The following is a 27652-nucleotide window of genomic DNA, read 5'->3' on the forward strand; positions in this document are numbered from 1 at the left end:
CAACGCATGCACATTGAGAAGAGGGGCAGCCCGATCTAGACATCTGGATGAAAACATCTTTTTTTTTCTTTTTTTCAAAACACTACCGGAAAAACTTCATGTTCATGCTACCAGCTGGTCCTAGCTGTTTCCCAGTGGCCTGAATCAGGACTGTAATCCTGAACATTCACTGGACGTTCAAATGGGATAAGCTGTCTTCAAAGGATACCTTAGGGCAGGGGTCTTCAAACTTGGCCGTTTTATGACTTGTGGACTTCCAACTCCCAGAATTCCTTAGCCCAGCACCCTGGCTGAGGAATTCTGGGAGTTGAAGTCTACAAGTCATAAAAGGGCCAAGTTTAAAGACCCACGCCTTAGGGGAAAGCAGATTGCACGTTCCAGTTCAGTGTTTCTCAAATCTTGCCAATTTGAAGATGGGCGGACTTCAACTCCCAGAATTCTCCAGCCAGCCCTTCTGACTGGGGAATTCTGGAAGTAGAAGTCCACATGTTTTCAAGCTGCCAAGATCGAGAAACACTGCTCCAGCTCTGTCCCCAACCTCTCCATGCTGATGGGAAAGATTTCTAGTGATGGTGCAACCACATTCAGGAGAGTAGAGTTCCAATTGTCTCTGAAATCAAGAATCCCACGAAGTCTCATGGAGAGGTATACCTCAACTCAGCTAGCAGTTGCACGCCCATTTCAGATGTTTCTCCAACAAGAGAGAATAGGGATGAAGGGGCCAAACACCAGCACCCCATTATTCCTTCAGCAGGTTTTACCAATACTTTGTGGTAAGTATTCAACCCGTTTTCATAGCCAGGCTCTAGCTAAGGAACTTTTGTGCATTGTGCAATATTATTTATACATATTACTGCAGTTGCTAAAGAGCAGCAAGACTTCCGGTGGCGCCGCGGCGCCGAAGATAGCCGTTTCGGGCTGTCCGCTTCGCAGCTGTGTTTTTCCACCGAAAACAGCGCCGATCAGCTGTTTAGGTGGATTGGAAGCCCCCTCCTCGGGAGAAGAGGAGGGGGTGAGGCCCCAGGTAGGGGTTGAGTTCTCCGGGGCCGCCTGAGCTGAAAGCTTGGGCGGCTGAAGGATTGAGCTCCCCCGCAGCCTGGGTTGCTCCGAGCTGCTTAGCGTCTCTGTTCCGGGATTTTTGGAGCAGAGCCAGGCGTTTGCGACCACCCCTGCCAGAAGGAAAGACTTTGGAGTAAAAAGGAGCAGGCAGAGCGGTACAGGAGGTTAAGGTGAAGAGGATTTTTATTCTTACTCCCTAGCTCAATGGACTTTATAAACTTAAAGTGAAAGTACGCAACAAGTGAAAGTGGGGAAAGATGGCGGCTAAATCTTCCTCTAAAGTTCTTCGGAGTGCGGGAACTTCCCCGGTGCAACAGACATCGCTGCAAGCTTTGCTTCCTCCTGCACCTCCTGTGGCATTGACGCTTAAGGACTTACAAGATGCCTTTGCAAAGCAATCCCAGGTAATGTCAGAAATGATGGGTGATAAGATGGCAAAGTTGGAGGAGAAACTGGAGAAAATGGAGGAGAGGATGGAAGAGAAGTTTAATGTAATGGAGGAGAGGATGGAAGAGAAGTTTAGTGCAATGAGGGTAGACATCTTGTCTACAGTGGAAAGTGTGGCTGAATGTGTGCAACGTTTGGATGAAAAAGTGGAGGATCTTAGTCAAAAGAACTCTATATTAGAAGTAAAGGTACTGGAGAATGAAAATTTAAGGGATAAAATGGACAGAGAATTGAGCCTTGTTCAGTATCACCAGATGCAGTATGCTATTAGAATCAGGGGCTTAAAAGAGAATCCTAAAGAAGACTTAAAGCAGCTGATTTCTGAGGCTTTGGAAGCAGTATTGGGCCAGCCAGCATCTGAAATAGAGGGATGCATGGATAAAATTTTTCGTGTAAATTCATGGATTGCAAGGCAGAGGAAGCTACCTAGAGATGTGGTGGTTTATTTTACAAAGAGAGCAACTAGAGATGAAGTTATTCAAGCTGCTTATGATACTAAAGTTGTGGTCGCTGAGCAAGAAGTCCTGGTTCTAAAAGAGATTCCTCCAAAGATTTTAAGGAGAAGGAAAGATTTTGCATTTCTCGTACAGGAACTTAAGCAACGTGATATTAAGTTCAGATGGGAGATTCCAGTCGGATTGGTGGTGATTTATTTATTTATTTATTTATTAATATTTGTATACCGCCCTTCTCCCGAATGATGCACGAAGGTAAAAGATATCGTCTGGTTACTGTGACTCAGGCGCGTGATTTCTACAGCAATGTTTTAAAAGCAACCCCTCTATCACTCCTGGAAGCTGCAAAGGGATCTGGAGAGGGAAAACCTCAAGAGGCTGAAGGTGGACAGACAGAGGAGAATGGTGCTGGAGGGGATCAAATTATAGCTTCATCGGCTGCTGCTGGAGAGCAGAGGTTGACGCGTGCCGCTTTAAAACAAGCAAGACAAGTACAAGAGCAAGACCAGCAGAAGTTTATGGAACTTTCAAAGCGTACTTACAGTGAAGCTGTGGGAGGAGCGCGGCCCAAAGAAAATACAGGGGCTATTGAAGACGTGCTCCAAAAGCTTCGGGGCGCCACGCATGGTGACTAAATTTCTAACCTGGAATGTTAATGGATTAAACTCACCACAGAAGAGAAAGAAAGTTTTTCAATATTTAAAACAATTTAAGATTGATGTTATATGTTTGCAAGAAACGCATATCAGGGTTATGGACCAAAAGTATTTATCGAACTCAAGGTTGGGCACGCAATTTGTTGCTTCTGCGATGAATAAGAAAAATGGAGTGGTTGTCTACGTTAAAAGTACTCTAACAGCGGAATTAATTGAAGCAGATAAGCAAGGAAGATATGTTATGATAGATTTGCTGTTAGAAGGTAAAAAAACGCTTCTAGTTGGACTGTATGCTCCTAATCAACAACAAGCTGATTTTTTTAGTTTACTTCATACAAAGCTTACTCAATTGGATTACAAATCGTTTATTTTTATGGGGGACTGGAATGGTGTTTTGGACGTACAGATGGATAAGGCTGGTTCTTTTAAGCGTGTTCCGAGTCATGCCAGATTGCCTAAATCTTTTTTTGAAATGAAGGACGATTTGGAACTGCGAGATATTTGGCGTGACATACACCGACATGAAAAGGATTATACTTTTTTTTCTGACAGACATCAATCTTTTTCCAGGATTGATTTTATTTTGCTGACTAATGATTTTTTTTCTAGGATTAAGAAGGTAAAGATCTGTGCAAGAACTATTTCGGACCATAGTCCAGTTTGGTTAGAGATCAATAAGGACAATAGGGATAGGCGCTCGTGGCGCGTAAATGAGAATTTGTTTAGAAATCAGAGAAATGTGGAAGAATGTAAACAGCAGATGAAGGATTTTTTTGAAATTAATATGAATAAGGATACCTCTATGGACATGGTTTGGGATGCTAGCAAGGCCTACATGAGAGGGGTGTTGATATATATGAATAATAAATACAGACGTACTTTGGAAGCCAGAAGGAAAGAATTGGAGAATGAAATTAGGGAAAAAGAAAAGGCCTTAATTTTGAACCCATTGGATGTGAAGACTAAGGAGGTTATTAAGCTATTAAGAGGACAATTTGATAAATTGATGGCTGATCAAGTGGCAACCAATTTGCGGTTTGCCAGGCATAATACTTTTTGCAATGCTAATAAGCCAGGTAGATGGCTAGCTTACAGACTAAGGAAAAAGCAAAGGGCTTCTAATATAGATAAAATTGAACATAAGGGAAAGGTTGTGTTTCAACAGGATCTTATTAAGAAAGCCTTTGTGGATTTTTATTCTAAATTATATGCTAAGGAGAAGATTAATGAAAAAGACATTGATGTATATTTGGAGAATGCTAGCATCCCGGTTCTTACGCAAGCACAAAAAGAGGAGATTAACCAATTGATAACAGAAGAAGAAATTCTTATAGCAATTAAGGAATTGAAGATGGATAAAGCGCCAGGTACGGATGGTCTGACTGCGGTTTACTACAAAAATTTACAAATGGAGTTGATAAAGCCGTTAAAGGAACTGTTCCAGACAATTCAGAGAGGGGGAAAGGTGCCTCCGTCTTGGAGAACTGCTTTTATCTCTTTGATTCCGAAGGAAGATCAAGATGTTACTCAAGTAAAAAACTATAGACCGATATCACTTTTAAATACAGATTACAAGATATTTGCTAAGGTGTTGGCTAACAGATTGATGAGGGTTTTGCAACAGGTGATTCATGGGGATCAAACTGGGTTTATTAGTGGTAGGCAAATGAAAAATAATGTGAGGCATATAGTTGATGTGTTAGAGTTTTTGGAAAGGAACAACCAGATCCCTGCGGCGCTAATTTTTTTAGATGCTGAAAAAGCTTTTGATCAATTGAATTGGCAATTTTTGATGAAAGTTTTAGATAAAATGAATTTTGGGGATAAATTTTTGCAACCAATTAGGGCATTATATCAAAAACAAACTGCCCGAATAATAGTTAACAATAGTTTGACTGAAGCATGTAATATTGAGAAGGGCACAAGGCAAGGGTGTCCGTTATCGCCTTTACTATTTGTGTTAACATTGGAGATATTACTGGTAAAAATACGGAATTCGGAAAGAATTAAGGGTATACAAATTAGAGATCAGGATTATAGATTGAGAGCGTTCGCAGATGATCTGGTTGTTACGGTGACCCAGCCGGAGAACTCTGTTGTGGACCTGATGGAGATAATAATGCAATATGGGAGGGTTTCTGGATTTAAAGTTAATGCACAAAAAACTAAAATTCTGGCCAAAAATATGACAGTATCGCAAAAGGCTCTTTTAGAAGGATTAACTGGATTTGAGATTGCTAAAAGGGTCAAATATTTGGGGGTGTTTTTGTCACCCTCTAATACAAAGTTATATAAAAATAACTATGAAAAATTATGGGGAAAAATTCAAAAAGAAATGGAGAGTTGGGAAAAATTGCAATTGTCTTTGCTGGGAAGAATCGCAGCAGTGAAAATGAATGTCCTGCCTAAATTTTTATTCTTATTTCAAATGATACCGGTTCTTAAGAAAGATTCTAATTTGGAAGAATGGCAACGGGGTATCAATAAATTTGTTTGGGCAGGGAAAAGGCCACGAGTTAAACTTAAGATTATGCAGGATACTCGTGAAAGAGGTGGTCTCAAAATGCCCAATCTTAAATTATATTATGAAGCTGCTGCGTTAGCAGGAATAAGTGATTGGATTAATTTGACACAAGAGAGATTATTAAATCTTGAGGGCCATGACTTGTTATTTGGCTGGCATGCATATTTGTTGTATGATAAGAAGGTAGATAATGTGTTTAAAGTGCATATTTTAAGACAGGCATTGTTGAGAGTTTGGAAGAAGTATAGACATAAGTTAGACTGTAAGATGCCATTGTGGGCAATTCCAAAACACGCAATAGAAAACATAAATGTTGGCTTCAAACATGACGTGACTACGTATAAGGAGATCTTAAGCTTGGAAAGAAGTGTATGGTGTTTAAAATCGTATAACCTCTTGCGAGATGAGAAGATTGTTCAAACCTGGTTTCAATATACTCAGTTACGGGCCAGGTGGAAAGAAGATCAGAAAACTGGTTTTGCAATGACTGATGAAAATTTGATAAAGCAAATTAGAAATCAGGGTCCAGCACATATTAAACGGATATATCTTGCATTGATAGAAATCGACTCAGAAACAGAACTTGTTAAAGATTGTATGATAAAATGGGCCCAGAATATCCAAGAAGTTATTACAATGGACACGTGGGAAAAGATCTGGGTGAGGAACGTAAAATTTACACAAGCTCAAAATCTAAGAGAGAACTTTTATAAAATGTTTTATAGATGGCATTTAGATCCTAAAAAGCTTGCAAGTATGTATCCGAATTATCAGCCAAAATGCTGGAGGTGTGGTGGCGAAGATGCAACATATTTTCACATATGGTGGACCTGCAAAAAGGTCAAGGCTTTTTGGATAAAAATTTGGTGGAATATGCAGATCTTTAAGCAAAGGATAAAGTTTTGTCCGCAATTCTTTTTGTTGGGTATAATTACAGATGCTACTGTTGTGGACACTAAGTTGATGTTGAATTTAATTACAGCAGCAAGACTTTTAATAGGTCAATATTGGAAGAAGGAGGAACTGCCGACTATAGAAGAATGGACTTTAAAGGTTTCTGACCTGGCAGAAATGGCAAAGATCTCGGCTTATTTGAAAGATCATTCGCAAGATCGTTATATTATGGAGTGGAAAAAGTGGATTGAATATATCCAGAACAAATATGGGACTAAAAAGTTTTATTTAGCATTTGAATAAGTCTTCCTTTCTATTTTTTTTTCTATATGAAATATTAGTATTGCTTGTAGTTATCTTATATGAGCTAGAGAGTGATAGATTTAAGAATTTATTGTTGGTAGCATATGGATGCTTATGATTGTTCTTTGTTTTTATACCCTGTACTTAGCTCTGGGAAGTCGGGGGGGGGGGAGGGGGAAAGGGGGGGAGGGGTAGGGAGGGATAGGTAGGGGAGGGGGGATTGTTAAAGATAAAATGTATTTTAAAACTTTTCAATAAAAAAAAAGAGCAGCAAGCAGCTGAGGGGCAATTGTTCTTAATATGCTACACACACACACACACACACTTTGAGGTCCTCTCTATATAGTCCAGGAGAGTGAGGGATTCAGACTTGCATTACTCTTTCTTTCTCCTTCCATCAAGCATGGCTGTTAGCAGAAAATTCAAAGCACCCATTAGGATGCAACTTGAAAAGCAGGAATTTGTGATAGCATTCAGGAATGGATATACACGGAGTCCTCGACTTAAGACCAGTCACTTAGCGACTGTTGGAACTTACCACAGAGTTCGAAAAAGCTCATTGCAACCTGAATTTCAAGTTCTAACATCTGCCTCCCCCAAGATCATGTGACTGTATTATGGGCACTAACAACCAGCCTGCATGTAGTCATTTGCAAGCCCCTGCGGTCATGTGACCACAATTTATATCGTATTTGCTGAAAACCAGCCTTTATTTCTAGTTTCTGGCAAAAAAACAGCCATAGCAAACAATGGGTTTGCTTAACAACCGTGGCATTCACTTAACAATCTCCCCTCCGCAAAAAAAAGCTTGTAAAATTGTCCGTGATCATGTGGCAATCCAATTTATGACCATCACAACTGAAATTGCAGGCTCAAGTACGGTGCTAAGTCGAGGACTACCTGTATGGGTCACTCTCCACCCAAAATCTCCATATTACGCTGGGTTTGCTTCACTTCCAGCAAGCACTCCCTAAAATTAAGGAAGGGAAGTTGCTATTTTGTTCCTGTTGCCGTGCTGCCAACATTTAACAAGGACACACACACACACACACACACACACATCGCAACTACATTTAATCAATGGATCCAAATCTACTTTCTGCTCATCCTTGCTGTAGACCAGCCGCATCAGGATGCTTGCAACTGTGGCAAGTACAAAGCCACACCAGGTTTACTGCATGGTGGCGGTGGTGGGGATAGAAACTAACTCGTAAGAGTAAAGATTGAATTGGGAATACTGGGTCTTGAAAAGACAAGATGGAGCAGGGATCTAGTAGCTCTCTTCAAATGCCCCAAAGTATCACGCAGTATAAAGTCAAGACCGCCTTACTCGCTGGACGGGGGGGGGGGGGGAAATAAGATATAAGGTACAAGGAAGCAGATTTCAACTTAACATGAGAAAAAGGTTTCTTCTTAACAAGAAGAGATAAACAGTATTGCATGAAGCTCATGAGTAAGGAAGGTGATGGCTGTTCTTTGCTAGATGCTTTCAGCTGGACCGTACACAGCCTCCTGTCAGGGATGCTTAAATTTGGGTGTTTTGCACTATGGAAGGGTTGGACTTGGGAGGGCCTAAATATCTAAGCTTCTATGATCTGGTTAATGAAATACATCTCAAGGTATCAGCTTCTGGCCTTGTCCTCGTTTTTATGGGCCGGATTCTGTGCTTTCATAACTGGCCCCTCTTTTACTTTGTCGTGGTTTTTGCCTGTTCAGCCCTCTTCTTGCAACTCTCCCAGAAGGCAGGCAAACCACAAGGAACAGCCATCTCACATGCTTTCTTCCAGCCTGGAGCTAGATGACAGAGCCGAGGAAAGCTAGAGCAATAGGATATGTCCAAATTTGCACGGCACACGTCCCAAAACGTCCACACGAAGGCCTCTTGCCTTCACATTTATCTTTCCCAATGTTTACAGCATAACCCACGCTCAAATCAGGGAAGGCCAAAGAAAAAGGTTGATTCCTGGAGTGTTTATGTCCACAAAGTTTTCTTGGAAGCACTACAGAAGCAGTTTGCTGTTTTTCTCCCAGATTCAGGATATTTTCTCCAGCTTGCCTAAAGTTTTGGCTTTCCAAGGTGGTCTCTCACTGAAGTTATTAATCAGGCCCTCCTGCTCAGCTTTTTGAGACCAGCAAGTTTCTACTAAAGTTGGTATAGAAGCTGAAGTGAGTTGAGACTCAGTCTAAACGATTACTTGCTGTAGGGATTATCGCTGTATGAACTTGGGAAAAGTTGGACAAGAGAGATGTTAACCAACTTTGGTCTTCTGGTTTGAAATTAATTACAACAGAGAAAGAGAGGGAGAGCACATATTATCAGCTTTGTCTCATATGCAGACACTTATCTCTTAAAGTTTGGGATCATTTAATTAATTGGTTGTTAGCCCCCACATGGTGGGGAGGGGAAAAAACAACCACCTTAACACAATTCTTCCCACAAGAAAAATCCAGTTACATTCATCCAGTGTATTCCTAAAATGAAGTCACCTTCAAGCCATGATATGAAAGGGAGGCGGTATTTTAAGCTCCCTCTAGCATACCATAAGCTGGTTAGAAATCAACAGTTGTTAGGTTGCAGAAAACGGGGCCCTCCTCCTTTCCTTATATGGCTTTGGTCATCCATGGAGAGGAAGAATAGCAGGACCACCCAAATGCAACCCTCCTGTAAACTAGGAGAGAAGACAAAACAATTGGCCTTAATTAACTTATCTGAAAAAAAGAAAACAACAACAACAACCAAGAGATAAAACACTCCAACAAATAGTGTTTAGCAAGTTATCCCTATATTCAAAGTCCAGTTTCAGGGGCGTTCCCTTGGCTTGTATTTAGGCTGGGAAGCCAGGGAAACCTGCGGTCTTCCAATATTGTTCCTTTGCCCCAGCCCATTTGACCAGCAATCAGGGATGGGTTTTGTAGTCCAGCAATATTTGGAGGGACCCAAGCTTCCCAACACGTTTATATGGTGCAAGAGTGCATGTCAAGAGTGGAACCGTCATGGCCTCTACAGTAAATGAGTCTCCCTTGCTCAGTCCCCATCCTCTAGCACTTTTGAAATGTGAGCAAAAGGTGGGCAAGACCTTGGAATAGGAGACTGACTGGCCTCTTGGAGAAAGGGGACAGAGGAATCCCATTTCACCAGTGGAACATACAAGTTTTGCTTAAAGGCAAAGTCCAGTGTTTTAAATCAAGTGCTGAAAAATCAGGCTAATTTGAGTTTCAAGGACTAAAGGGCAGTGGGAGCCTTAGCGTTCAATTCCTCTGGAACGTCTTGAGCTAAACCACCATCCCAGCCCTACAGCTTTAAGTAAACCAGGATTTTTAAGGGACTGGCAAAAATATAGGGTAGATAGACAGCTGCTCACTGTCTCCAACCTTCAATAGTGGGAAAGGCTATTGGCAAGATGCCTCTAAGCCCTAGAGCAGGGGTAGGCATCCTTGGCTCTTTTATGACTCGTGGACTTCAACTCCCAGAATTCCTGAGCCAGCCATGCTGAGGGAAAAGGGAGAGGTTTCCAAGCTGAACCATGATGGCTCAAGAATTCTGGGAGTTGAAGTCGAGTCATAAAAGAGCCAAGGTTGCCTACCCCTGCCCCAGAGGAAGAGCTAACTTAGGGTTGGAAAATTATGACAGAAGCAAATGCTGGGTGGAATTATGGAAACCCCAGGTCAATAATTGAGATATTAAAAATATGTATGAGGGCACTACATATGTGTTCCACCTCACTCAAACCAAGAGACTTGGAGCCCAGTGGCTTCTGAGTGAGGGAAAATCTTGAGGCAGCCTGTCTAGGCAATGAGTTGAAGGAAGTAAGTCACCCTTAAGATTACTGCATGTCTTGGAAAGCAATGGTCAAAACAATCTATAGATGCATTAATAGCATACAAGATGTATGTGCTCAAATGCCTAGAAGGGTAATGAGTCATTTTAAGCATCTTGCCCTCTAGTGGCTGGAGAACAGACTGAAGGAAACAGAAGTCAAATTAGAACTGTTAGTCTCTGTAAGAGAATTAACACAACCCGTCAGAAGGTAGTCAATTTAGTCTGGTTGAGCCCAGTAACTAAGTTGGCAATCCCGTGATGGATTTGTCCCTGAATGGGCCCATATTCCACCTGTTCCCCATCAATGGTAATGATTCCCTTGTGAGTGAGAGGTTCTATGCGGAAAGCTCGGACAGGCAGGTGTGTAAAATAAGGACTCTCATGCTCAAAATGAGTGCCTTTCTCCATAGCTAAGAAGAGGCGAATCATGCTTGCCCGGGAGATACCTGCCCTGATAAAGCAAAGATGGATAAGACCATCGTTAAAGCCAGCGGTGGGCATGGTGAAGAGGTCTGCTCCTAAATGAGTCTGGTAAATGGCCAAAACCAGCACAAAATCGTCCTCCACGGTCACCCAGGACTTGGGCACCGGTTGTTCAAGCGGGGCCAGAAAGTCATCCAGAGGGCCATGCATTTGCCGGGCAGAAGGCAACTGGTTTGATAGAACTTTGGGCAGATCGGTGTGCTGGGACTCCTTGACAACCGTCACTTCTGTCAGGGTTTCAAAATTGAAGTTGGATGCTTGGAAGCTGGAAGAAGAAGAAGGCGGGGAGCTAGGGGAGGGGGTGGGCTCCTCAGCTGACTCCATCTCACGAGAGCAGAAGGCTTGGCGCTCCTCGCAAAGGCCCATGTCAGAGACCGTGCGGTGGAGGGGCAGGTGCTGGAAGGGAAGGCTCCCACTGGCGGCTACGGTGATACTGCGCAAAATCGGCCAGTGAGTTGCACAAGCAAGAGCAGGAAGGTAGGAGAGCCGGCCTCGGTAAGTAGTGAGGGAAACCAGGCGAACCATGGTCCCCAAGGTGAACCGGGCTGGGCCCATGTGCCGGTACTTCTCACTTTCAATGTCCACATCTGAAATGAAGCCCCAGGCCACACTCAGGAAAGAGAAGACACGAGCGCCTGAGGTGGTGGTGATGGAGACCAGGTCCAAGGGAGAAACTGCCCCGTGGCAGAGCAGAAGGGTGCAGTTTGTCAGCAGCTCCTGGCCCAAGACCTGTTCAAACCTGGCCAATGGGACAAAAAAAAAACACAGACAGAACAATGAAAACTGCTCAGAGTCATTTGCCAAGTGGATGGATGGCAGTCCGGTCCAGTCCAATCCAATCAGATCCATCTATCAACCTCCATCTCTTTGGAAGGACAGAAAGGGCAGGACAGCATCACTGAACAAGCATTTAGAAACAAGGTACAGGTAAGTCCTCGACCTACGACTACAACTGAGCCCAAAATTTCTGTTGCTGAGCGAGAAAGTTGTTAAGTGAGTTTTGCCCCATTTTGTGTTCTTTCTTGCCACAGTGAATCCCTGTAGTTGTTAAGTTAGTAACAACTACAGTTGTTAAGTGAATTTGGCTTCCCCCGTTGACTTTGCTTGTCAGAAGGTTGAAAAAGGGGATCACGGGACCCCAAGAAACTGGAACCGTCATAAATATGAGCCAGTTGTCAAGCATCTGCATTTTGAGCACGGGATTGCGGGGCCGCTGTGACAGTCACGGAAAAAGTGGTCACAAGTCACTTTTTTCAGTGACTTTGAACAATCACTAAGCAAACGGTTGTATGTCGAGGACTACCTGTACAGGAAATCTGCTTTTACCTGCAAATTTAGGAAGTAAACTAGGTGGAAAATTGTCTTACAGCTGGAGGATGCACTCGGGATTTTAATTTTTATTTTTTATCTCCGGGAGGGCTGCCTGCAGTAGTCATTGACCGGCATAATTCAATATTTGTCATAATATTTGATTCAGATGATATATCACTTGCTGTTACATCCCAAGACGTACATATCCCTACAGGGAGAGAAATCTGTCTTGAACAGTTCATTCCAGTCTCGCATGCATTGGGAAGTTGTTATTATTATTTATTATTAAATAAGAGGGGATTTTCAAAATTCTAGATCTCAGAAACAATTGCCATGCATGTGGGCTGAAAAGGTATATATCAGTTCTTAATCACAATATTTTCCTGGGGGGGGCACTTAAGCCTGTGTGAGCTTTTTCTATGCAAATCTAAAGGAACAATTTTTATTGTAAGCAGCCCAGAATCACAAGGTAAGATGGGTGGTGTAAAAATGTGATAAATACATAGATAAAGGTTCCCCTGCACATGCGTGCTAGTTGTTTCCAACTCTAGGGGCCGGTGCTCATCTCTGTTTCAAGGCTGAAGAGCCAGCGCTTGTCCGAGGACGTCTCCGTGGTCATGTGGCCGGCATGACTAGACGCCAAAGGCGCACAGAACGCTGTTACCTTCCCACCGTAGTGGTCCCTATTTTTCTACTTGCATTTTTTACGTGCTTTCGAACTGCTAGGTTGGCAGAAGCTGGGACGAGTAACAGGCACTCACTCTGCTACGCAGCACTCGGGATTCGACCCGCCAAACTGCCGACCTTCTGATCGACAAGCTCAGCGTCCTAACCCACTGAGCCACCGCGTCCCTTACAGGGAGGTTAGGACCAACATTTTCATCCGTTTTGGCTTGGGAGGAGAGTTGAGTAATTACAAGGAAAACATGAAAATGTTAAATTCTTATAGAGACTTACTTCATCTATTTTTTGTCCTTTTTCAAACTATTTAAAAAAAGGGGGGGGGAATCACATGTTTTTATAAGTATAGAATGAAAGGGAAAAATCTCTGGATCAAGCTCAACTTCTGGTAACACACTTTTTCTTAGTTACATTTCAGAAGTGGGTTGTTTACCGCCTTCATTCTGGATCCTGTTTGAACATTATACTCCAGCCCTGCTATTTGTTGGCAATCTCCCATCCAAGTAGGAGCCAGGCCTGGCCCTCCTTAGCTAAGGATCCAAGACATGATCACCCAGGTAGTACAAGGTCCTTACAAGTTACCAGTATTAGGAGGGTGAAACATGGGGCAGAGCAGGAGTTTTTGCAGGGTAAAAATTAGTTATGACGTTCATTACCTCACACCACAAAGAGGGCCCATTGATGCAAATGCTTTTCTTTGCCCTCCTAAATGCAAATGTACCTTCTCAAACAGGGCATTTATCTAATTAATTACAGGACTAGTTTCAAAGCCGCGTACTGCAAGCTTGGCTTGTGAAACGCAGGCACCCAGAAGCTGAAAGTTATTATTTGTGGGAGAAGAAAGAAGACTTTCTGTGCATGCTTCCTGATACTCATACATGGTTTAGCTTCTCCTATCCAAGGACTGAACCTTAAAGAACACAGGATTCAAATGCTGGCAATTTCTGGCTTGGGTCAGAAGTGCAAGGCAAGGATCATGGTGGGCAACGGCCACCCCTTCCCAGGATTTTAGAACAGAACAGAATAGCAGAGTTGGAAGGGACCTTGGAGGTCTTCTAGTCCAACCCTCTGTTCAGGCAGGAAACCCTATGCCATTTCAGACAAATGGTTCGCCAATCTCTTCTTAAAAACCTCCAGTGTTGGAGCATTCACAACTTCTGGAGGCAAGTCGTTCCACTCTCAGGAAATTTCTTCTTAGTTCTAGGTTGCTTCTCTCCTTGGTTAGTTTCCATCTGTTGCTTCTTGTCCTGCCTTCAGGCGCTTGGGAGAATAGCTTGACTTCCTCTTCTTTGTGACAGCCCTTGAGATATCGGAACACTGCTATCATGTCACCCCGAAGCCCATCTTTTCAATAAAGTAGACATACCCAATTCCAGCAACTGTGCCTTATATGTTTTAGCCCCCAGCCCGCTAATCATCTTTGTTGCTCTTCTCTGTACCCTTTCTAGAGTCTCAACATCTTTTTTACATCGTGGTGACCAAAACTGGATGCAGTATTCCAAGTGTGGCCTTACCAAGGCATTGTAAAGTGGTATTAACACTTCACGTGATCTTGGTTCTATCCCTCTGTTAATGCAGTCCTAGGCTGCGTTGGCTTTTTTGGCAGCTGCAGCTCATTGCTGGCTCATATTTGATTGTCCACTGGGACTCCAAGACCCCTCTCACAGTTACTATTATTGAGCCAGGTACCACCTATACCAGTGATGGCGAACCTTTTAGAGACCAAGTGCCCACACTGCAACCCAAAAACCACTTATGTATCACCGGGTGCCGGGTGGGCATGGCCCATCAGGTGGGTGTGGCCAATTGGGTGGGCGTAGTTGTGGTGGTAAGGGCAGAGTGAGTGGGACTAAAAAGTTCAATCAATTCCTACTTTGCAAGATCTTTTTTTTCCTGTGAGAAGTTGAAATTGATTGATTGAACCTTTTTTTTGCACATGGTGGCGAAGGCCTAAAGCGTAAAGGTTTTATAAAACCCAGCTGAAGGCCTAGGACTGGGGCAATGGCACGCGCACCCACAGAAAGGGCTCTGTGTGCCACCTGTGGCACGCGTGCCGTAGGTTTGCCACCACGGACCTATACTATACCTGTGCATTTGGGGGTTTTTTGCCTAAATGTAGAATCTTAACTTTTTTCACCACTGAATTTCATTTTGTTAGATAGGGCCCAATGTTCAAGTTTGTCAAGAGCCTTCTGTATGTTAGAATAGAATAATAACATTATTGTCACTTTGAATGTATCCTAATCGGCATACATTAAAATGAAATTTCGTTGCATTCAGCTCTCAAAGGGTCACCACCTACAATATACACTACATAAATATGCCATAAATATGCCGTATAAACAAATACGTACATACAGAAATATGTATATACCCACATATATTATATGACACAGAGAAATAACTGTCTACAGTAGTTTGGGTTATGTATACATGTTTATGGCAAGAAAAACAAATCTTGTGAGTTTACCAGACAGATGCCATAGGGCAAGGATAGGCAACCTTGGCTCTTTTGTAACTCGTGGGCTTCAACTCCCAGAATTCCTGAGCTAGTGGTCCACGAGTCATAAAAGAGCCAAAGTTGCCTACCCCTGGCATTGGGAACAAAGCTATTACAGAATCAGGTACTCCTGCTATAAATACTTTGAAACCTCCTCCCAGAGGGCAGCAACAGAAACAGACCATAAAGTGGATGTGTGGGGTCTCTAACAATGCTTTGAGCTCTAAGCACACGTTAAGCCTGTCTTCTGGAGTGTTGGCTACTCCTGCCAGCTTTGTGCCATCTGCAAATTTGATGAGTTCCCCATCTATCCCCTCATCCAAATCATAGATGAAGATATGGAAGAGTACTGGGCCTAAGCCCCACTGCATTATATACTGCTCAAAAAAATAAAGGGAACACTTAAACAACACAATATACTGTATTTAATAGTAGGATGTCTTATCTTGTGTTCCCTTTATTTTTTTGAGCAGTATATTTTAGAGAGGGTCTCCCACTTACCCAGCACTACAGTTAATAGCTGCTGCCATGGCATTCCCAGATCCGCAGGGAAGAATCCCAAGAGGCATTTTAACTGCTTCCTCCCAGTCAGGACGTTCCATCAAACCATTAATAACCTGAAAGGAAAACAGAGAAGGGTGAATATAGGTAGCCCTCGACTCATGACCAGTCCCTTAGTAACCGTTTGAAACTATGACCTACAGTATCTAGGGGTAGTTATGATCCAGATTCAAAATTACAATGGTTGCCCCTCCCAGGATCACATGACCACACTTTGGGGACTTAGCAACCGGGCCACATTTATAGTCAATTGCAGTGCTCTCTGATCATAGTGAGCAGATTTTACAATGGTTTTGTGAAAACCGGCCTTTATTTCTGGGTTTTCTGCAAATCCAGCCCATGAGGAACCCATTCAGAGTTAATGACAATGAAAGTGTTCATAAAATTGTGTGGCCATCATGACTTACAACCATAATGGGCAGGCTCCATTAACTTGAGGATTACTTCTACTTCTAGTGCAGCTCTTCATCCAAAAAAACCCCGAGACCACACAAGCGTAGTAGGAAATCCAGCACTGCTGTTTTATATCTTCTTCCAAGGAATCCTACAGGGTTGTGGTTTTTTTTGGTAAAACCCTCCTGATCAATCAACAGGATTCCAAAAAGCAACATTGTCCTCTGCTGCGGATATGCAAAAACACAGTGCATCTTTCCCTGATCTTATGCCCTTCCATTATGTGTAGTCCTTGACTTCTGACTATTTAACAGTCATTTGAAGTTAGCATGGTGCTGAAAAAAGTAAAACCTGTCCTCGCACTTATGACCGTTGCAATGTCTCCACGGTCACATGAACAAAAGTCACATGTTTAGTCACTGGCATGTAAAGGCAATCCCCGACTTATGACCACAATTGAGCCCAAAATTTATACTGCTAAGTTAGACACTTGTTAAGTGAGTTTTCCCCCATTTTATGACCTTTCTTGTTACAGTTGTTAAGCAAATCACTGCAGCTGTTAAGTTAGTAACACTGTTGTTAAGTGAATCTGGCTTCCCCATTGACTTTGCTTGTCAGAAAGTCGCAAAAGGGGAATCTCAGATGACCCCGAGACACTGCAACCGTCGTAAATGTGAGCCAGTTGCCAAGTGTCTGAATTTTGATCATGTGACCGTGGGGATGCTGCAACGGTCCTAAGTGTGAAAACGGTCATAGGTCACTTTTTTCCATGCTGTTGTAACTTTGAATGGTCACTAAATGAATGGTTGTAAGTCAAGGATAACCTGTATTTACAACAGTTACAGAGTCCCAAGACCCCATTATGCCATTTACGACCTTTTCAGGGGGACTTCCTGGCAGAGTAAAATCAACGGGGAGAAGCTGGATTCATTTGACCATGTGATTCACTTAATGACCACGGCAAAACAAAACCTGTGAAAATCAGGTGTGACTCCCTTAACGGTCGCACTGTTTAGAGATGGAAGTTCCAGTCCCAGCTGTGGCCGTTAAGCCGAGGACTTCTGCATACGGAAATTATAATCCAACATATCTGGAGGGAAAGGTTTGAGCTAATGTAGGCAAACACCCATTTCGGGAATATTTACATATGATCTCTCGGTAATATTTCTTTAGGAAAAAGATATAGGGAAGGGCATACAAAACAAAATTAAGGAAATTCCAGTGTTTTACAATTAGCCTCTTTTTTCCACTCCCATTTAGACAGAAGGTGGAAGGAGGCCTTCTGTTCTCCAAATCCCACCCAAACAGACCAGAAATTGTTTATTTTTTCCCCAGTTTTAAGGAAAGCAACAAAGGAGTTCTACAGGTAACTGGAAGTGAGTAGGAGCAGGTGAGAGATCTATGAATTGTCTTTTTGAACTTAGAACAGAATAGAACTGGAAGGGACCTTGGGGGTCTTCTAGCCCAGCCCCAGGGCTCAAGCAAGAGAACCTATACCAAGGGTAGGCAACCTTGGCTCTTTTATGACTCATGGACTTCAACTCCCAGAATTCCTGAGTCAGCTGACTCAGGAATTCTGGGAGTTGAAGTCCATGAGTCATAAAAGAGCCAAGGTTGCCTACCCCTGGCCTATACCATTTCAGTCAAGCGGCTGTCCAGTCTCTTAAAAATCTTGAGTGATGAAGCACCCACAAAATCTGAAGGCCAGCTGTTCCACTGGTTAATTCTGTTGTTGTTGTTGTTTGAACGATACCTCATGAAGAAGTCCATCTCCTGAAATGACCACAATACCATCCCATTCATCTAAAGTGAGGCTCTGCACCAGCTCCCGGGCGTGGTTCTGTCTCTCTGGGGGAAGACAAGGACAGGCACAAAATTAAGTAGCTGATCTCCAAGTCTCTTTCCTGACCTGACAGCTTGCTTCAGTGTCTGGTGTCTTGGAGACAACTGTGACTTGTTTTCTGTGAGAAGGAAGTGGCTATTTATAAGTATATGGAATGAAGACGTGGTTGCATTAATTGCTGAATGGTTGACGCTACTGCACAGTGTTTGTGACTGGCAGTGTGGATGAAAATCTGGGGCTATCAAGTAAATGGCTGTAATTTCCACATTTTGCTGGACCATTAATTCTAATCATATTTTAGTGATTATGCAAAGCTTTGGGTGAGGTGGTTTGCGTTGATGACTACATGCAATGTCAGCAGCAGGAAGCATAATTATTTTCTGTGGCGCTGAAAGCTGGAGAGAAGGACAGAAGTGGAGGGGAAATTGTGTGTGTGTGTTTTTTTTTAAAAGGTCTCCTAGGGAAGGCTTGGCTGGAGAAATATTTTCCACCCTCCCTCCAAAACCTCACAGCTCCCCCTCTCTTGTATGCTGTAAGTGTTCTTATGGACATGCCTGTTCTCAAGTGTTGCAAGACCTTCATGTTTAGTTGGTGAAAACTAGTATATCTAGATCAGGGGTAGGCAACCTTGGCTCTTTTATGACTCGTGGACTTCAACTCCCAGAATTCCTGAGCCAGCATGGCTCAGCTTGGAAACCTTTCCCTTTCCCCTCAGCATAGCTGGCTCAGGAATTCTGGGAGTTGAAGTCCACGAGTCATAAAAGAGCCAAGGCTGCCTAACCCTGAATTCTAGATCATTCTGCAGATGTTAGTCAATCCTGACCTCTGGAGAACCCTGAAGGAAAGGCAGATATAGCAAATTCTAATATCTAATCCTGAATTTTGACCTAATTCACAGATGTTTATGGATTATGCTCCACAGAACTATCTATCATGATAGTTTCCTTGTTTTCTACAAGAAACCACGATCCACCAAGCAGGTCGTCTTGTGAAAAAAACCTATTATAGCAAAATGTCACTGAATCCAATGGATCCTCCTGGCGGCCTCTATATCTTTTTTAAATATGTGGGTGGCTCTAGAAGGCTTTCAGTCCCCCTGGATGAAAACAGTGTTGAGTTTAGCAGCTGGATTTTGAGTTTTCAGAAAAGGGGCATCAAAACTTAGAGCCTTTATTTCTTTAGAGAACTGTTGGTTGCGGCCGCCACTTCTACACATAAAATGAACTAACTTTTGTTTGGAGATTGATTCCACTATCTTTCCAAGATTAACCTGGTGAAAGCATGAACAGTAAGCACACATCTATTCTTCTGTTTTGATGAATTTTGAAGCATCTTGGTTTAGTTTACCAATAAAGTAAGTGCACTAACCTGAACTCCCAAAAGAGAATGCAGGTAATCTCGATTTACAACAGCTCATTTAATGACTGTTCGAACTCACAATGGCACTTAAAAAAATGACATAACCATTTTTCACACTGATGATCGTTGTAGCAGCTTCATGGTTGCGTGATCAAAATTGATGCCTGGCAACTGACTCATATTTATGACGGTTGCAGTGTCCCAAGGTCATGTGATCACCTTTTGCGACCTTCTGACAAGCAAAGTCAATGGGGAAAGCCAGATTCACTTAACGATCGTCTTCTAACTTAACAACTGTGACAAAAAAAAGGTTGTAAAATTGAGCAAAATTCACTTAACAAACGTTTCGCTTAGCAGAAACGCTGGGCTGAAGTATGGACATAAGTCGAGGGCTACCCGTAATAAGATTTTATTTCAGTAATGTTGGGTTTTCCTCTCCACCTCATGGTCAACATAGGATGTTAAAAGTTAACTCAGTTCATATTACATTTTGCACAACCCACACTTAAGTTTTCCCTACTTCTAACTTTCTCCTTTCAGTAGTGTAATCCAGTCAAACCTGGAGCACTTCTGCTGTTCTCGTGGCTAAAAAAACTGGAAATGAGAAATCCCTACCACTTAACATCACCCGGATCACGGGTGTCAAACTCGCCACATCACGTGACGTATCACGACTTTTTTTTTTTGCATTGCTGGAGCTGGGGAAGACGCGGCCTCCGTATGATGCAACTGGCCCACGGGCCGGCAGTTTGACACCCCTGACCCAGATAAATCAATCAGAGATCTACTCCACAGATGGCCCAGGGTGAGAGCAGTAGAAATCCTGTTACTGTGGTCCAAGAATTTACGGTCACTCAACTATTTTCTTCAGTTCCTAGAGAGCTCTGTGACCATAATGTTATTTCTCACTACTTCGATATATAAAAGAAACAAACGCTGAACGGAGATTGTACTGAGAGCTTTGAAATAAGGAAAGGCACAAGGCAAGGATGCCCTTTATCCCCCCACCCCCGTTATTCATCTTCACTTTGGAAGTTTTAAATCGAAATATAAGACAAGATACAGAAATTAGAGGGTTGAGGATAAAGGGTGAAACATATAAACTACAAGCATTTCCTGATGACTTAGTATGGCATGGGTCCGGAGTACCTTAGGGAGCACCTGCGGCCGGCATCAACTTCCCTCCGCCCAGTGCGCTTCCACAGAGGGCCTCCTCAGGGTGCCACCGGTCAGAGAATGCCGTCTGGTGGCCCCCAGGGGGAGGGCCTTCTCTGTGGGTGCGCCGGATTTGTGGAACCGTTTACCGGTTGAGCTCCGGATGGCGCCCGACCTTCGCTCCTTCCGGCGTGATCTAAAGACCTACTTGTTTGAACAAGCCGGCCTGGTCTGATGGGTTTGGGTTTTATTATTGCTTTTAACGTATTGTATTTATTGTTGTATTGTATTGGGCATTCTGTTTAATCTTTTCTTAATTTTTGTATCTTTGTATTTTAGTATTTATTGCCCTGTTCACCGCCCTGAGTCCTTCGGGAGAAGGGCGGTATACAAATAAAATTATTATTATTATTATTATTATTATTATTATTATTATTATTATTATTATTATTATTATTATTATTATTATTTATTTTGGAAGAACCCTTGGAGATGATCCCAAAATTGTGGGGGAAAATAGAACAATATGGTGAAATAGCGGGATTAAAAATAAATAAAGAGAAAAACAAGATAATAGTTAAGAATCTTACGGATAAGCAAAAAAGCCAAATGTCAGAAGTAACAGAGGTACAGATAGTGAAAAAGGTAAAATATTTGGGTATATATTTATCAGCTAAGTGCTCAACAATAAAAGAAGATAATTACATAAGGTTATTGAAACAAATAAAGCTAGACTTGGAAAAGTGGAAGAATTTAAAACTGTCATTATTAGGAAGAATTGCTACAGTTAAAATGAATATATTGCCTAAGATTTTATTTTTGTTTCAAACAATTCCGACAAAACTTGGGAATTTTTTTTTTCAAGAGTTGAATTCATTATTTTTGAAGTTTGTATGGCAAGGAAAGAAAGCTAGAATAAAGATGAAAACCTTGCAAGATACTAAGGAAAATGGAGGCTTTGGCCTACCTGAGTGGGCTTTGTATTATCAAGCATCTGTATTAACATGGGTGAAAGAATGGATAATGCTTAGGAACAAAAGGTTGTTATACTTGGAGGGACATGACTTACAATTGGGGTGGCACGCTTTTTTGTGGTATGGGAAAAACAAAATCCATAAGTATTTTCAAAATCACTGTATTAGAAATGCTTTGATAACAGTATGGGGAAAAATTAAAAAGAAAATATACGTAAAAATTCCAGGGTGGTTATCAACAATTGAAGCTTTTTCACACACAAATTTGTTAGATTTTGAAAAAACTTGGACATATAGAGATATTTTAAATATTGATGGGACATTAAAATCGAAACAAGAGCTGGAAAATCAGGGTATCAACATGTCATGGTGGATACGCTTACAAATACAAAATAGATATGAAACTGTATGGATTCTATAAAGATTAAACTGTATTTGATAAGATATTATTAACTTCTGATGAGAAATTAATTAAGAAAATATATAATTTTTTGTTAATTTTAGAGATGGAAAGTGAACAAACTAAAGAGACAATGATAAGGTTGGCGAAAAACTTTGGTTATAATATAGAATTAGAAAAATGGCAAAAATTATGGGAGAGAAATAATAAATTGACAATGTCAACTGCGTATAAAGAAAATCTGTATAAAATGTTTTATAGATGGCACTTGCCTCCAGCAAGATTAGCAAAAATGTTTAAAAATGTATCAGGTAAATGTTGGAAACGTAAAACATAATTTAGGTACGTATTATCGTATCTGGTGGACATGTGACAAAGTAAAGGCCTATTGGAAAAAAATACATGCTTGGCTAGAAAAAATATTAGGAGAACATGTAGTATTTAATCCTGAATTTTTTTTATTAGGTATAGTACCAGAAAAGATTAATAAGCAAAACTTATATTTGGTTTTACATATTATAACCGCAGCAAGAATAAGTTATGCGCAATGCTGGAAGAATGAACGAATACCTTCAGAAGAAGAAGTAATAAAAAAAGATACTGGAATGCGCGGAGATGGACAGATTAACTATGAGGCTGAAAGATAAAGAAGAAACAGAATACTACCAAAGCTGGAATTTATTCTACAAATGGCTAGAGGAGAGAACCCAAGAGTAGGACTTGATTATGTATTAGCGTTTTATGAACCCAGATCACACGCTGTTTGAAAAAATAACATATGTATGTAGAGAAAAAAATAAAATAAAAAGCTTATACAAAAAAAGAAAAGAAACAAACACATTAAGATAAGCAGGATTTTGTATGTGTGTGTTTTTGAGACTTGACTTGACTTGATTCCTAGTGACTGCCTAGACAAGTCCCTGACATTTTCTTTGCAGAGTTTTTGGAAGTGGTTTACTGTTGCTTGCTTCCTAGGATAATCACCCACCCACGGTCACCCAGTTGGTTTCATGCTTAAGGTGGGACTAGAACTCACAGTCTCCTGATTTCCAGTCTGCTGCCTTAACCACTATAAGAAACTAGTTAAAGGCAGGATTACTAGTAGAGCAAAGGGTATCATTATCCTCACCACCACCACCACCGGTATCCTGGAAAATCGCAGTCATTGAATATATCCACAAATCAGCTTTGCATTCTTGTTCCACCCATGACGGCTTCAAAACATTAATTCCTTAAAAAATAGGTCATGGTTTGTTTCCTGGGCCAACATCTCCCATTCTGCTGGCCTTCTGATGCCTATGGACTGTGACTCTCAGAATTCCGCCTTGCAGGGCCAATGGGATTCAGGAGACCAGCATGGAGAAGGCTGTCAAGAGATAAAGTCATCCAGTCACCTTTTTTCCCCATTGGAGCTTTACCTGTTTGGATCAAGTTGAAGCTGACATCTGCCTCAGTGATCATGGGAAGGATGTGATTCTGACACCACTGTAGTGCGTTACCTTTGCCCCCAAAGGGGTTGAGCAAGAGGAGCAGGCGGCGGGAACGTGGCAGTAGATTACAGCTAATCTCTGAAGGGAGGAAAAGACAACAAGAAGATTAAGCATTTGCATTGAGCAAATTAGATAGATGATAGATAGATAGATAGATAGATAGATAGATAGATAGATAGATAGATATAGATAGATATAGACAGACAGACAGACAAGCTTTATTGTCATTTTTTACTATGAGCACACTGGCATACATTAAAAATGAAATTCTGCTGCCTGCTCTCAAAAAAAAAGTATGTATACATATACCCATACCCATATATATATTTCCTCCTCGGGAGGAAAGCAATGGCAAATCTAGACAGCACACTAAAAAGCAGAGACATCACCCTGTCAACCAAAGTGCATATAGTCAAGGCTATGGTCTTCCCAGTTGCAATGTATGGCAGTGAAAGCTGGACCGTAAGAAAGGCTGAGCACCAAAGAATTGAGGCCTTTGAGCTATGGTGCTGGAGAAGACTCCTGCGAGTCCCTTGGACTGCAAGGCGATCAAACCGGTCAGTCCTAGAGGAGATCAACTCTGACTGCTCTTTAGAAGGCCAGTGTTGTGATTTAAGGTCAGCCTGTGGGTTCGGCAGTTGGGTCGGACGACTCAGAGGAGGAGGAGGAGGGGGGTGTTGAAGAGCTTGCTGAGGGGGTTGGACAGCTTGATGAGAGCCCTCAGCCAGGCCCCTCTCACCTGGTCACGACGCAGACCCAGCTGTGTGAGCCTGACAGCGTGGATAATAATAATAATAATAATTTAATTTGTATACCGCCCTTCTCCCGAAGGACTCAGGGCAGTGAACAGGGCAATACATAATAAAAAACAGAATACAAAAATTAAAAAGCAATTAAACCATTATGCCCATAATAATTAATACATATTAAAATTAAAACTATTTATAAAAACCCAACCCCATCCCGTCAGACCAGGCCAGCTTGTTCGAAAAAGAAGGTTTTAAGATCGTGCCGGAAGGAGCGAAGGTCGGGGGCCATCCGGAGCTCAACCGGTAAGCGGTTCCAAAGGTCTGGCGCGCCCACAGAGAACGCTCTCCCCCTGGGGGCCACCAATCGGCATTCTTTGATCGGAGGCACCCTGAGGAAGCCCTCTCTGTGGGAGCGCACTGGATGGAGGGAAGTTGACGCTGGCCGCAGGTGTTGCCGTAGGTAATCCGGACCCATGCCATGAAGGGCTTTGTAAGTCATCACTAACACCTTGAACCTCACCCGGAGAGCAACCGGTAGCCAATGCAGCTTGCGGAGCAAAGGTGTAACATGGGAGTATCGGGAAACCCCCAAGACAACTCGCGCAGCTGCATTCTGCACCAGTTGGAGTCTCCGGGTGGACCTCAAGGGCAGCCCCATGTAGAGAGCATTACAGTAGTCTAGACGAGAGGTCACGAGCGCATGAGTGACTGTACGCAAGGCATCCCGGTCTAGATAGGGCCGCAACTGGCGCACCAGGCGAACCTGGGCAAAGGCCCCCCTAGTCACAGCTCCAATATGCTCTTCCAAAGAGAGCTGTGAATCTACAAGGACCCCCAAGCTGCGAGCCCTATCTACGGGGGGTAATAACTCACCCCCCATGGCCAAAGATGGAATAATCGGAATTTCCCGGGATGCCGGCACGAACAGCCACTCAGTCTTGTCAGGGTTGAGTCGAAGCGTGTTCCTCCCCATCCAGACCCGGACCGCCTCCAGGCAGCGGGACATCACGTCGAGGGCATCACTGGGGTGGTTTGGGGTCGAAATAAAGAGCTGGGTATCATCAGCATATTGATGATACCCAACTCCAAAACCACGAATGATCTCACCCAGCGGCTTCATATAGATGTTGAACAGGAGAGGCGAGAGAACCGATCCCTGAGGAACTCCACAAATGAGAGGTCTCAAGGTCGATCTCTGCCCCCCTGCCAACACCGACTGCGAACGTCCCAGAAGGTAAGAGGAGAACCACTGGAGAACCGTGCCTCCCACTCCTAACCTCCTGAGACGTCGCAGCAGGATACCATGGTCGATGGTATCAAAAGCCGCTGAGAGGTCTAAAAGGACTAGGACAGAGGAGCAGCCTCTGTCCCGAGCCCGCCAGAGATCATTCACCAGTGCAACCAATGCCGTCTCCGTGCTGTACCCGGGCCTGAAACCCGATTGGTACGGGATGAAGATGACCCACAGCTGGCCCTGTTCAAGGACGCCCGACGCAGGAGGCAGTCAATCAGGAGTAAACAGAGGAAGGCAATGGGGCTCCTCGGAAGGAGGCAGAGAGAAACCACACCCTGAACTGTATTTAAGGGGGAATGCGTGGGAGGGCTGGTTTGCTGAAGGCAACCGCTTGAAAATCTCCTGTTTCTTGGTTTGTGTCTTGTTCTATTTGTTTTTGTAGCAATAAATTTGGCAGGCGTAATTCCAGCCTCTTGCCTTCTTGTAAAAGGGGTTGTCCCTGCCTTTTCTGCAGGGCCGGTAGCAGGCTGGTACAGAACAGCCAGATCCTGAAGTTGAAACTCAAATACTTTGGCCACCTAATGAGAAGGAAGGACTCACTGGAGAAGAGCCTCATGCTGGGAAAGGTGGAGGGCAAGAGAAGAAGGGGAGGACAGAGAAGGAGGTGGCTGGGTGGAGTCACTGAAGCAGTGGGCGTGAGCTTAAATGGACTCCAGAAGATGGTAGAGGACAGGAAGGCCTGGAGGAACGTTGTCCATGGGGTCGCGATGGGTCGGACACGACTTCGCAGCTAACAACAACAACATGTATATATTAATCACCGTCAATTTTGAATACATAGCAGAAAAGAAACTTGAGAGTTCAAAGGATTGATACTATATGGAACAAAGCTGTGACTGAATCTAGATGTTCTGCTTCAGATACCATGCAGCCCTCTCCCAGAAGGTAACGAGAAAAACCGGTCAAGGAGAGGATGCGTAGCATCCCTAACAATACTGCGGACTGTACTCAAGCTCTCTCTCTCTCTCTCTCTCTGTGTATACTGCTCAAAAAAATAAAGGGAACACTTAAACAACACAATGTACTGTATTCAATAGTAGGATGTCTTATTTTCTGTTCCCTTTATTTTTTTGATATTATGGACTTACCAGGATAAGCAATTATGGTTTTAACAGGATAAGCAATTATGGACTTATCTTCAATCTAGTGCAAAGTACAAAAGTATAAAAGTATAAAATACAAGATCCAGTCCTATGATAAAATCAGCTTCGCATACTGTACAGATTAATGGACTATTAGCAAAAGCTCCTGATATTCTAATCTGTGCACACACCCAGGATAAGTCAAGTGGATCCCTCATAGAAGGGTGGGAAAGGGCAGAGAAACTAATTGCTATGAGAGAAGAACAGCAAGTTTCTAAAATTTGGTCACAGTCAACGTTTAAATTTTTAAGAAAGCACGGTGCACGTCTGAAAGGGAAAGAAATTTAGTCGGTTATGAGGACGAATTGATGAAAATCTGCATGCAGGCAGTCCTCCACTTAGGGACACAAACTCAGCCCAAAATTTCCAATGCTAAGCGAGACAGTTGTTAGGTGAGTCTGGCCCCAATTTACGACCTTTCTTGCCATAGTTGTTAAGGGAATCTCTGCACTGTTAAGTTAGTAACACAGTTGTTAAGGGAATCTGACTTCCCCGTTGACTTTATTTATTTATTTATTTATTTATTTATTTATTTATTTACTTACTTATTTATTGATGGGATTTATATCCCGCCCTATCTCCCGAAGGACTCAGGGCGGCTAACAACAAAACATATAATAAGTACAGAAAATAAGATAAAAATAAAATTAAAATCATCTGTGCAATAAATTAAAATTAAAAACTGAAAATAAATTAAAAATTGTAAATATAATTAATTAAAATGCCTGTCAGTCCAGGTCAGCCTGGTGGAAAAGGAGTGTTTTGAGGCCGCGGCGAAAGGATTGGCGATTTTGGGCCATCCGAAGCTCAGGGGGGAGCTGATTCCATAGGGCTGGCGCTCCCACAGAGAAGGCCCTCCCCCTGGGGGTCGCCAGCTGACATTGCCTAGCTGACGGTACCCTGAGGAGGCCTTCTCTGTGTGAGCGTACTGGGCGATGGGAATTTGTTCCCGGCAGCAGATGGTCCTGCAAGTATCCCGGGCCTAAGCCATGTAGGGCTTTAAAGGTAAGTACCAGCACCTTAAATCTCACCCGGAGGGCAACCGGTAGCCAATGCAGCTCAGGCAGGAGGGGTGTAATATGGGAGTATCGGGGTGCTCCCATCACAACCCGTGCAGCTGCACTCTGCACCAGCTGAAGCCTCTGGGCGGTCTTCAAGG

The 27652-nt window shown here is 42.8% G+C and overlaps 1 protein-coding gene across 1 annotated transcript in view; it reads right to left on the reverse strand.

Annotated features, from left to right (window-relative positions):
- Positions 1-8298: 8298 nt before the first annotated feature.
- Positions 8299-27652, reverse strand: part of LOC308676135 (sphingosine kinase 2-like) — a 32527-nt gene continuing 13173 nt past the window's right edge. Inside the window, exons 2-5 of the mRNA XM_081341871.1 lie at positions 23237-23386; positions 17841-17935; positions 15635-15750; positions 8299-11380 (exon numbers count right to left, since the gene is read on the reverse strand). Of these exons, the coding sequence (XP_081197997.1) occupies positions 10360-11380; positions 15635-15750; positions 17841-17935; positions 23237-23386 (1382 nt within the window). The 3' untranslated portion in view covers positions 8299-10359. The remainder of the gene's footprint in view (positions 11381-15634; positions 15751-17840; positions 17936-23236; positions 23387-27652) is intronic.

This window comes from Vipera berus (genome assembly GCF_964194415.1).
Source record: "Vipera berus genome assembly, chromosome: W".
Taxonomy (NCBI): Eukaryota; Metazoa; Chordata; class Lepidosauria; order Squamata; family Viperidae; genus Vipera; species Vipera berus.